Source organism: Mya arenaria, chromosome 8, assembly GCF_026914265.1.
Source record: "Mya arenaria isolate MELC-2E11 chromosome 8, ASM2691426v1".
Lineage (NCBI taxonomy): Eukaryota > Metazoa > Mollusca > Bivalvia > Myida > Myidae > Mya > Mya arenaria.
The window spans coordinates 45,919,195-45,932,109 of record NC_069129.1 but is presented as its reverse complement, the minus strand read 5'-3'; the positions used below and the strand labels follow the sequence as shown (position 1 = coordinate 45,932,109).

Genomic DNA, 12,915 nt, shown 5'->3' with positions numbered 1-12,915 from the left:
TCAAAAGCATCAAACACCAAGCATTAATCAGACATAACACATACATGAAATATGCATAATACATATATGTGACCAAGTCTGCGAAAATGGGTCCTAATGAGGAAAAATGACTTTTTCAGGTTTTTACATTTTCTGAATGTGCTATGTTTCAGAAATAAAGTCCTGAAGTTTTAAGCTGATATCTTTAAAATTGACTGATTGAGGACAAATTTCGCGATACCACTATTTGTTATAAAATGGCGAAAACAATGAAGGAAATGGAAACATAAGTAAATACAACTACCTTGATTTTAAGAGTCTGTATTCCATTGAAATAGAATGCAACACTTTTTATTTTTGTGGAAACATTATCATAACATCAATAACATCATTTATGGAGAATGTAACACTACATGTGCATTTCATAAAAAACGGTTGCCATGACTACAATTTTTTCACGAGAAATTTATCCAAATAAACGCAAAAAACTGCTTAAATACATAAAATCACATTTGAATTTGATATGTTATGTTTGCAGGAAATATTTCAGTACAGCATTAAATTTTCAGCCAGCTATGTAGTAAAATAGAATGTTTACAGCAATTAACAATAGACCCTGTGAAGAAAATCTGCCACTTTTCTTAAACAAGGTAAATTGATCAAAAGTAGTGAGCTTATCATTGTATTGATCAAAACACAAACACATTATTTTAAAACAAGCAATTATTTAAAAGATGTAACTTGTCTGGTGAAATCAATTTTTTTTTTATTTCAATAGGAAGACATGTTTTATTTGGTTGCCATAGAAACTTACTTATACCTAGAATAGTTCATATTTTTGCTCATTTCATTAGTTTAGAGTTGTAAGATGACACAGACTGAAATGTATTTACAAGGAAAGCATTGACACATGCCTTATTTGACAAAATTGAGAACAAACATAAAGCAAGGAACATTGAAACTATATGTATGTATAACTATAAAGTTATAACATGTAGATTTATAATGTACACTTGAATATTATACTGCAGTCATGTATGGAAAATATGAGTGCCATCATACTTTACTTATAGATGGCCAACTGTTCAATGATATTCCCATAAATGAAATACACGTTTATGCATAGGTATTCAATGATCAATCAAGTTTGTTACTTTTGGTTGCCATGGAAACCATACATTCCTAAAATCATAAATATTTTATCTAAAATCATAAATATTTTATCAATGTTACACTAAGAAATATATTCTTTGAATGAAAATGAAAACATTAAACTTCAACTTATACATGCCAATCTGTTTATAGCAAGACACAAACTATACCTTTTGCTGAAACACACACAGAAAGTGTTCTCAATAAAGTTACCTATTTCAACTTTTGTTTTTTGGCCTTTGAATAGCCTTCTTTTGCAACTAATGGCAAAGGGCATGTTGTGTTTTTAGCATGATCCGATCTGCAAAAGTCTCTTATTACATCATGCAAGTACCATTGCCTTTCAGCATTTATTCCCTCACCAAAGATCTGCTCTGGCATAACACAAATATCCACTTGGCAGGTTTTCAGTATGTTAATTTTCTCCTCAGGGGCATCAACAAACTTCCTTACTCTTACAACCCCAGGCTCGTTAGAAGACACCTCAAATGAATGGTATTTCGAAATGTTCTTCAATGGTTTGAACATGCCTTTGAAGAAGGTGCTCCAGTCATAGAACAACACTGGTTTGCTGTTGCCATCAACAATATGGGGGATGTTGTGGCCATTACGGGATGACATTGCTACTGTGGAAGCCACCTCCTGTTTTGAAGAAAAGCATTACATGATGAATGAATATCAGGCATAATTGATCCAATATGACATATTATAGTGTCACCTTAGTGCAAGAACTCAATATCTGCTACTATTTCTATATGCAGTTATTGTGTTATTGCTCTATGGTGATCATACTGAGCAGTACTCTTGCACAATGAAATGCCTACATGAAGTATATAGCATCAGTGAATTTATCAATTATCTATTATATCTAAATATACATGATAATACATGAACTTATTTCATATAATTATCAATTTAATATAACCCAAGTCATATATTATTATTTTCAATCTTAACTATAAAAAATCCCATTTTTTTCATGCCACTTCTTATTAGTTTATAACTGTATTAAAAAGAAGGAAATCAATAAATCTTGAAACATGTGTAAGTAATTTATGTCTATTATTATTTTAAAATATTGGTGTGGTAAACATCTAACTCCCTGAATACCTCAACTGTCTCTGCATCCATGTGTCTCCATCTGTTTTTCCACACTCCAAAATGCCAATCACATGAGAATTTGGTGTGGCCGGCTAGCATCAATGAATATTGGATTGTCTTATGCCCTCCTGTAATAGAAGTGTTAATTGTTATAAGGTCTCTTTATTTCAAATTAAACACTGAATTTTATCTGTTGTTTATTTTTTAAGTACAACAAATTGAAAACTTCTAAAGCTATACATCTGTTTCACTCATCTATAGTGTTACTGGAAACCTTTTGAGATAGTTAAAAAGCAATAACATAATTTAGTTTACATCATGAAACATATTTTATTTTTTCCACTAAAACACAACAACTCTCACCCGTCAATGTTCTCCACACAGCATAACCAAGAACTGCATTATTTTTGTTCTGTCCTTGGCAATTGTCAAAATGGAACTGGGCATGTTCCTCACCCAGGCCGTAGTTTTCAAGGTAATGGTGGAGGTAGCTGACAACTGTGTTTGCTCCTTTGCCTGGGGCAACACCCTCATCACCAAGGTAAAACACCTGTTTCTCTGAAAAATATTTATCGTCTTATCACTGTTCTTAATCATCACCACCATCAGCAACAGAAGCAAAATTTAACAGCACCAGCATTCAACATTAATACAAAAAACATTTCTCATAACTAACATATATATACCAAATAAATGTTCATAAACACATCCAATTCCAGATCTTGATATGTACATGATGGCTTTTGACCAATGGAAATGTTACATTCTTAATCAGTTTGTTTGAATGAAGTAAAACATTTATTGCTAAGAAGTGCTCCTTCAATTCTCAATTATTAACATTTGACATCAGGACATCTTATAATGACAGAGAACATTTTGCAATTTTAAACTGTAAAAAAGGGAATTACCAGATCCTTCACAGCAAACTCCAAATACCTCACATCTCCTGGCAGTTTTGAAATACAGGGGTCCAACCTGTAATAGATAAAAGCTTGACAACATAAATTTGACAACAGTATTTACATTCAATAAATACAATATGAAACCATTTCAGTTGAAACATACATTTACTGCAGTAAACCTAAGGCACTCAAAAGTATGATACATCATGCAAATTACTGCACAATAAATCCAATAAAAAAGATTATCTCTTGCAATAAATTGGTAAGTTCAGTGAAAAAAAATATTTCCTTGTACAGTACTTGATAGAAAAAAAACTAACCTGTTGGCTATGGTGTGGAATATGAACCTGCTGTGCAAAGTCCCAGCTGTAGTGGACGGTTGCATCTAAGGAACATGATACTGCACCTAAAATATATATTTTTCACAATTTATATTGTTGGCCTAGAAGGAAATATATAAGTAATATAAAATGATCTGATGGGTATCTTTTCATTCTGTTTCAAAATTTTATCCATGTTTTAAATATTTATACGCTCAAAGTTTACATGTCCAGTATATATATACAAGCATAATAGGCATAAAAAAACTTCGGTAAAATGTAAAAGTCACTATTATTGATGCAGATGGACATTTTAAAAAATGATAACTCAATGGCCAGCATGTCAATTAAAATGAAATAAAGAATTTAACATATTCTGTTTTAATTTTAAGACTAGAAAATCTTGAGGCATGCCATTAGACAGCTAATACTATAGCGCATAGAAATTTATTAACCAAAGCACACCTTCAACTGTAATGTTTTCACTACATGTAACTTTAGAGTCATCACACTGCATTCTATATTGCTCCCTCTGATGTCTAGCACTTTCAACATGACTTTCATATTCATCAAGAAGTGTCATTTTATCATCTTCAGAAAGGTCACCACTTTGTGAAATTTTACAAGAAAATGTTTGGCATCTAAAACACAAGTCTGTTTTTGGTTTCGCTAAGACAATATGTGGGCACAACTCCCGCCATACTCTGGTAAAAGTACTAAGACTAATACTTCTTGCACCGTCTATTTTTTCATATTCCACATGAATGTCTGCTTGTGACTTATCAGATGGCAACAACATCACTTTACTATTGCGGTGGTTTGGAAGTCTTCCGGGAAGGGGCATTGCATTGTCAGATGCATAGCAGATGAGGAACTTTCTTATATTTTCTCTCTCCTCAAATGTGATAGCATTATGAGGTAGTCTTTTGGTATTACCATGAGTCCTAGCAATCAAACCATCACTGTCAAGAGACCGACCAATTCGTTTTAGTTTCTCCTTTCCGATGTTGTATGCAAAACAGAATACTTCACGGCAAACTTCAACTCCCTTTACATAAAACTTCTGACTGGGCCTAACTCTCGCCTGCCGTTTATGTTTACTACTGTCAGTTTGTTGGCCATTTTTTCTGTGGCACAACATGGCTGATTTAATAACAAGATCAAGTTCATCTGTTTGCAAACCAGCTGAATACATACGTAAGTCAGAAATATCATTACCATCCACAACTTGACTGCATGGTTTGCCATAGAGTTTTTTACACTTGCAGGTCTGAGTAAAGAAATCATCTGTTTTCTTTCTCTGTCTTAAATCCTCTTCAGTGGGTTCTAAATCATGGTCAAAACTTTCACAATGAACAGTCTCTGTATTACATTCATCATCATCTGATTCATCATTTCCAGAATTACTTTCATGGCTAGAATCATTTTCTGAATCAGACTGACTAAATTCTATCTCACTTGCACCACCCTCTGGACACAAAACTTCATGAAAATAAAGTCTATCAACTTCTAATAATTCTTCGCGAAATAAATGGTCTTGGCTTAATTCATAGGGGATGGTACTTGCTTGACTAAACTGGGACATTTTCATAAAAGTTTCAAGTGTTTTTCAAATTTTCCGCCATAATATCTGTAAACTGTCTGTTGTTACGAAAAAAATACTTCCGGGTCAAACTGTCAAAAGGTTATTTAAAATAAACATCAAATGCCAATTTAAATAAAGGATGACAACATTGATAATTGCATACATTACCTTCCAAATAATCTTTTCCGTGTAATTAATCCGAAAAAACATGCTAATGCCGAGTGAATAAACCGGCAAAACCGTCATATCTTTGGTACGGATTTCGACATGTTTTCATCAAAATTGCGGAGAGCGACACCTTCAGATCAAGGGCGATTAGTCATGATTTAAGGTCAGGCAGCATGAATATTATCGACAATAATCAACTGGAAGCAGAGTGATGTTCCTTTATAGAGTGTATACACTTCGATTTTGTAAATACTTTGAACAAATAATGTCAAAATAGTTGATTGACAAAACGATAATTGCTCAGAAAACGTGTTGTTTTTTACTCTCGCTTTATCTCGGTAACGTGATTACCTCAACAGGACTCATTTTCGCTGACGACGTCACATATACATCACACATACATCGTACGTCATAATTGTTACGTCATACATATCAACATGATTCAAATACATCATACGTCATACATGTTACGTCATACATATATACATCACAAATACATCATACGTCATAATTGTTACGTCATACATATCAAGAAATACATACATATTCAATAAACAATATTTATTTTGTACCATACATTGGCCCGATTGTTCAGAACTTCGTTAAAGTTAACAACCTGATTAACGACATCATTGTTAACTTTCAAAGGTGAACTATTTGATGATGTGCGTATATATTTAATCAAAACAAGTACAGCTGAAACAGTTGCCTCACCTCTTGTTATGAATACTGCAAATCATCTGAGTATCTGTGAAACTTACAGAGCAATATTGACTTGAAATTTAACAACTATGACGTAAATAACGTTGTTAACTTTAACAAAGTTCCCAATGTATCTTATACTACATAACAAAACGTCGTGGAGTCTTATGGGAGAGCATATATACATGTAGACTACTTATCAACTGCTAGATACTGCAAACTTAGCATCATGACTAACAACATAAACTTTCATAAGGTTAGGTTTTTAGTACATATTTACGCGCATAATTCATGCAAAACACCAAGTCTGTAATGAGTTCATCATTATAAGTATCATCAAACTTAGAATTTCGTCTTTAAACATAGTGTTTGGCAAATAACGTTTGCGTATTACTTTATATTACTACAAAATCATACTTATGTTCAATGTCCACACTATCGCTTAGTTCACAATACAGTCAAAACTCGCTATTTCAAAGCCGTTGGGTCCTCGAGAATGACTTCGAGATAGCGAGCATTCGAGATAACCAAAAAAAACAAAAGTGTATTAAAAATGTTTTAAAAAGTTCGACATAACAAGAACATCGAGATAACAGAGTTGGACATAGTGAGTTTCCGCTGTATATTCAGTTTCTGTCAATGTGATTTCTTCTATATTGCTATTAAACTGTGACATTTCAGGCACTGGTTTTAACAACTGAAAATGTGTGTTACAGTTATTATAGCCAGTCAAACTTTTAGTAAACAATACATTCAACAAGTAAACTCCAATAAAAACAACTTTAAGACATGATTCGGTTAGTTTTAAGCATTTTCTGCACGGTGTGCACGATTTCAGCAGTTTACTTTTCTGCTACTTACTGTACTAACAAATAGGTCCAGGAAAAAATCCCCCAAACTTGCTTACACGACCCCATTTCTCGAAACATCTAAAGTCCATTAAAACTTGATTAAGCGAAGCCCAATGTTTTTGTTGTTTTATTTACCAAATTTGTTTAATATTCACTTTCATAAGAGTTTTTGGAGTTTAAAAGGACATTATATTCATGATTCATGAAAATCAACGCACGCACGCACGCACGCAAGCGCAAGCACGCACGCGCACACGCACGCACTTACGCACGCACGCACACACGCACGCACACAAACACGCACGCACGCACACACGCACGCACGCACGCACACACACACACACACCAGCCAACCACACGGAATATGTTGCCTGAATAATTGAATGAAAACAAAAGCTAAGAAAACTGTAACGAAGCAATATTTTTAAAGATCGCCATGCTATAATTAGATGGAACAGTGTAAAAAATAATTCCGTACATATTTGCACTGAAGCTTTGTATGTGTTTGTTTAATATGACCATACAAACAAGTTCAATTATTTTTTTCCGAAATAAACTAGTTTTGACCACAAAAAAATCTCGTCTGTGAGTGACAAAAACAGCATTAAAATTTTTCAGTGATAGTTTTAATATACCATATAAAAATAATTTTGTCTACCTTTCTTGAAAGACAACATCATTTTCTTTACATTTGCATAGAAAAGCATGTCTAAAATAGAAACTTGCTTGTCCAGTCATCAGTATCTTTTAAAGCTGCACTCTCAGAGATTGATCGTGTTGACAACTTTTTTATTTGTTGTCTTTGAATGAGCCATTTTTGGGAATTAATGTCTAGAAACCAGTGATATCAGAAAGCTGACACAAATCAGATCGCAGGTGTTTATATTTACGTTCTATAAGTGATGTGTTATGGCTTAAAGCTGCAATCTCACAGATTTACCGTTTTTACAACTTTTTTTTATTTTTTTGTCTTAGAAAGAGCACATTTTTGCGTAGATATCTTCAAACCAATGATATAAGATTGCTGACAAAAAATCAGATCGTACATTTTCATATATCCGTTCGAAGATTAATGTTTTATGGCTTAAACCGTTACTAACGGTTTAAGAAAAATGCATAAAACATCAATGTTTTAACTTAAATATAAAAATCTGCGGTCTATTTTTTTGTCAGCAGTCTTATATAACTGGTTTTCATGGATTTTCGCAAAAATTGGCTCGTTCCAAGACAAAAAATAAAAAAGTTGTCAAAACGTTCAATCTGTGAGAGTGCAGCTTTAAAGCATTATACAATATTACTTATAGTTTGAGGTATCAAGGTATTACTCGATTGAAAGCATTGTGATTCTGAAATATTTTGTTTTAAACCTGTCAATCTGTGAGAGTGCTGCTTTAAGTACTACTGACAGGAGGCGTGATAATTCCGAATATAGCGCATGACAAAGTAAGTTATAATGCTGACAGGAAGCGTGATAATTCCGCATATAGCTCGTGACAAGGTAAGCTATAATGCTGACAGGAGGCGTGATAATTCCGAATATAGCTCATGACAAGGTAAGCTATAATGCTGACAGGAGGCGTGATATTTCCGCATATAGCTCGTGACAAGGTAACTATAATGCTGACAGGAGGCGTGATAATTCCGCATATAGCTCGTGACAAGGTAAGCTATGATGCTGACAGGAGGCGTGATAATTCCGCATATAGCTCTAGACAAGGTTACTATAATGCTGACAGGAGGCGTGATAATTCCGCATATAGCTCATGACAAGGTAAGCTATGATGCTGACAGGAGGCGTGATAATTCCGCATATAGCTCATGACAAGGTAAGCTATAATGCTGACAGGAGGCGTGATAATTCCGCATATAGCTCATGACAAGGTAAGCTATAATGCTGACAGGAGGCGTGATAATTCCGCATATAGCTCATGACAAGGTAAGCTATAATGCTGACAGGAGGCGTGATAATTCCGCATATAGCTCGTGACAAGGTAAGCTATCATGCTGACAGGAGGCTTGATAATTCCGCATATAGCTCATGACAAGGTAAGCTATGATGCTGACAGGAGGCGTGATAATTCCGAATATAGCTCGTGACAAGGTAAGCTATAATGCTGACAGGAGGCGTGATAATTCCGCATATAGCTCGTGACAAGGTAAGCTATAATGCTGACAGGAGGCGTGATAATTCCGCATATAGCTATTGACAAGGTAAGCTATAATGCTGACAAGAGGCATGACAACTCCGAATATAGCTCATGACAAGGAAAGCTATAATGCTGACAGGAGGCGTGATAATTCCACATATAGCTCGTGACAAGGTAAGCTTATAATGCTGACAGGAGGCGTGATAATTCCGCATATAGCTCATGACAAGGTAAGCTATAATGCTGACAGGAGGCGTGATAATTCCGAATATAGCTCATGACAAGGTAAGCTATAATGCTGACAGGAGGCGTGATAATTCCGCATATAGCTCGTGACAAGGTAAGCTATAATGCTGACAGGAGGCGTGATATTTCCGCATGTAGCTCATGACAAGGTAAGCTATAATGCTGACAGGAGGCGTGATAATTCCGAATATAGCTCATGACAAGGTAAGCTATAATGCTGACAGGAGGCGTGATAATTCCGCATATAGCTCGTGACAAGGTAACAATAATGCTGACAGGAGGCGTGATAATCCGCATATAGCTCGTGACAAGGTAAGCTATGATGCTGACAGGAGGCTTGATAATTCCGCATATAGCTCATGAAAAGGTAAGCTATGATGCTGACAGGAGGCGTGATAATTCCGAATATAGCTCGTGACAAGGTAAGCTATAATGCTGACAGGAGGCGTGTTAATTCCGCATATAGCTCGTGACAAGGTAAACTATGATGCTGACAGGAGGCGTGATAATTCCGCATATAGCTCGTGACAAGGTAAGCTATAATGCTGACATGAGGCTTGATAATTCCGCATATAGCTCTTGACAAGGTAAGCTATAATGCTGACAATAGGCATGACAACTCCGAATATAGCTCATGACAAGGAAAGCTATAATGCTGACAGGAGGCGTGATAATTCCACATATAGCTCGTGACAAGGTAAGCTTATAATGCTGACAGGAGGCGTGATAATTCCGCATATAGCTCATGACAAGGTAAGCTATAATGCTGACAGGAGGCGTGATAATTCCGAATATAGCTCATGACAAGGTAAGCTATAATGCTGACAGGAGGCGTGATAATTCCGCATATAGCTCGTGACAAGGTAAGCTATAATGCTGACAGGAGGCGTGATATTTCCGCATGTAGCTCATGACAAGGTAAGCTATAATGCTGACAGGAGGCGTGATAATTCCGAATATAGCTCATGACAAGGTAAGCTATAATGCTTACAGGAGGCGTGATAATTCCGAATATAGCTCGTGACAAGGTAAGCTATAATGCTGAGAGAAGGCATGATAATTCCACATATGACTCGTGAAAAGGTCAGCTAAAATGCAGACAGAATGCAAGATAATTCTGCATACGGATCATGACAAGGTATTCTTTAATGCTGACAGAAGGCATGATAATTTCGCATATGGCTCGTGAAAAGGTTAGCTAAAATGCTGACAGAATGCAAAATAATTCTGCATACGGTTCATGACAAGGTAAGCTATAATGCTGACAGGAGGCGTGATAGTTCCGCATATGGCTCGTTACAAGGTAGGCTATAATACTGACAGAAGGCATAATAATTCCGCATTTAACTCGTGACATAGAAACCTATGCTGTGGACAGAGGGTATGGTCGTTCTGTATATATCTGTTTATGGAATGTTCTTTTCACGGGAAGACATCTGACAACTATAAAAATAGAATTATTTTACTCTTTGATACCGAAATTGCAGAAAAAGTTACACTTTAAGTAAAATAAAATTGATTAAGGGGGGGGGCGAACCCACGCTGGTACAGTCAAAAGAAAAAAAAAGAGATAACTGGCAACATAACCGATCGCCCACAAGGACTCTTACAAAATCTGAACAATTATTTGACCTATAATCCTTTGTTTAAAAGCATTTTTCTAATGCTATCTAAAATCGTGCTCTTCAAGGACAATATGTGAGCATATATATCAACATTTGTTGAAGGGTTCCATTCATCAGTATTTTACTTTTTACAATCTTAATGATTCGACAAACTTTATTTCGACATAAAAAGGGAATTTTACTCTAACATCCGCGAGTCCTTTATCATATATATTTATTGCATACTGCGTGAGTAAAAATGTATTTTCCTTATCAAAATAGTCAATTTATCCTAGACAACATAAGCTAGACTTCTACACATTTGTGAACTTTAACAATTGACCGGACACCACAGCAAATATGCAGATCAATTTAAAAAGTTGTTTTCTAGTTGAAGTTAGTCAGTTTGAAGTCACATCAGATGGGTGCCGCTTTGTCAAATGTGAAAACTTTAGGAAACTGTTCCCCCGAAACACGATTTTTAAACGATAGATCAAGTTATAAACGAAGCACACCACACAAAAACGGGAACGCTTGAATCATCTGAAACAAAACTATTTTTTTTTAAATATTTAAAAATAACATTACAACAACTTTACAGTATACTTAAGAAAACTCAAGAAAACTATATGTTAATCCCGGATAAAACTGCCACCTGTATGTACAGACTATCATCGTTGACAATACTAATATCCTACAACATGTATAATAAAAACGCGTGGGATAGGGAGAGGGATGGGGAAAGGGGAGGGATGGGGAAAGGGAGGGAAGGGATAGGGATGGGGAAAGGGGGGATAGGGAAAGGGGAGGGATGGGGGATGGGGAAGGGGAGGGATGGGGAAAGGGTGAGGGATGGGGAAAGAGGGGATGATGGGGAAAGGGAGAGAGATGGGCAATAGGGGAGGGTTGGGGAAAGGGGAGGGATGGGAAAAGGGAGAGGGATGGGCAAAGGGAGATGATGGGGAAAGGGAGAGGGATGGGCAATAGGGGAGGGTTGGGGAAAGGGGAGAAATGGGGAAAGGGAGAGGGATTTGGAAAGGGGAGGATAGGGAAAAGGGAGAGGGATGAGGGAAGGGAGGGGATGGTGATAGGGATAGGAATTGACAAAGGTAGATGGATTGGGAAAGGGAGAGGGACGGGGAAAGGGGGAGGGCTGGGGAAAGGAGAAGGATTGGGAATCGGAGAGGGATAAGGACAAGAGGGGTTGGGGAAAGGGGGAGGGATGAGGAAAGGGAGGGGATTGGGAAAGGGAGATGAATGGGCTAAGGGAGAGGGATGGTGGAGGTTAGAAGGATGGACAAAAGGAGAGGGATGGGCAAAGGGATAGGATTGGGCAAAGGGAGAGGGATAAGGAAAGGGACGGGGGAAGGGAGATGGATGAGGAAAGCAAGGGAATGGGGAGAGGGATAGGAATGGGCAGAGGGAGAGGGGTGGGGAAAGGAAGAGTGACGGGGAAAGGGAACGGGATTGGGAAATGAAAAGGAATGGAAAAGAGAGAGGTGAGAGAGAGGGGGGTTAGAAGGACAAATGGAGAGGGATGGGCAAAGGGAGAGGGACGGGCAAAGGGAGAGGGATGGGGAAAGATAGAGGGATGCGAAAAAGGAGAGGGTATAGAAAGGTAGAGGGATGTAGAAAGGTAGAGGGATAGAGAAAGATAGAGTGATGGGGAGGGGATGGGGAAAGGGAGAGGGATGAGGAAAGGAGGGAGGGGATTGGGAAAGGGGTGGAATGGGCTAAGGGAGAGGGTGGGTGGAGGTTAGACGGATGGACAAAAGGAGAGGGATGGGGAAAGGCTAAGGGATGAGCAAAGGGATAGGATTGGGCACAGGGAGAGGGTGAGGAAAGGGAGAGGGACGGGGAAAAGGAGAGGGATTGGGAAATGAAAAGTAATAGGCAAAAGAAGAGGGCAGAGGGAGGGGGTAGAAGGATGGGCAAATGGAGAGGGATGGGCAAAGGGAGAGGGACGGGAAAATGGAGAGGGATGGGGAAAGATAGAGGGATGCGAAAAAGGAGAGGTATGTAGAAAGATGGAGGGATGTAGAAAGGTAAAGGGATATAGAAAGATAGAGTGATGGGAAAAGATAGAGGGAATGGGAAAATGGAGAGGGATGGGAAAAGGGGGAGGGATGGGGAAAGATAGAGGGATGGAGAAAGGGAG

The 12,915-nt window shown here is 37.3% G+C and overlaps 1 protein-coding gene across 1 annotated transcript; it reads right to left on the bottom strand.

The window, feature by feature from the left end:
• On the bottom strand, positions 1-4,050 carry LOC128242630 (uncharacterized). The gene is made up of 6 exons (XM_052959862.1): positions 3,920-4,050; positions 3,455-3,540; positions 3,141-3,207; positions 2,596-2,790; positions 2,242-2,360; positions 1-1,773 (listed from the first exon to the last, which is right to left on the bottom strand). Exons 1-6 carry the CDS (start codon positions 4,035-4,037, stop codon positions 1,345-1,347), a joined length of 1,014 nt encoding a protein of 337 aa, XP_052815822.1. The 5' UTR covers positions 4,038-4,050; the 3' UTR covers positions 1-1,344.
• Between the last annotated feature and the right edge of the window lie 8,865 nt (positions 4,051-12,915).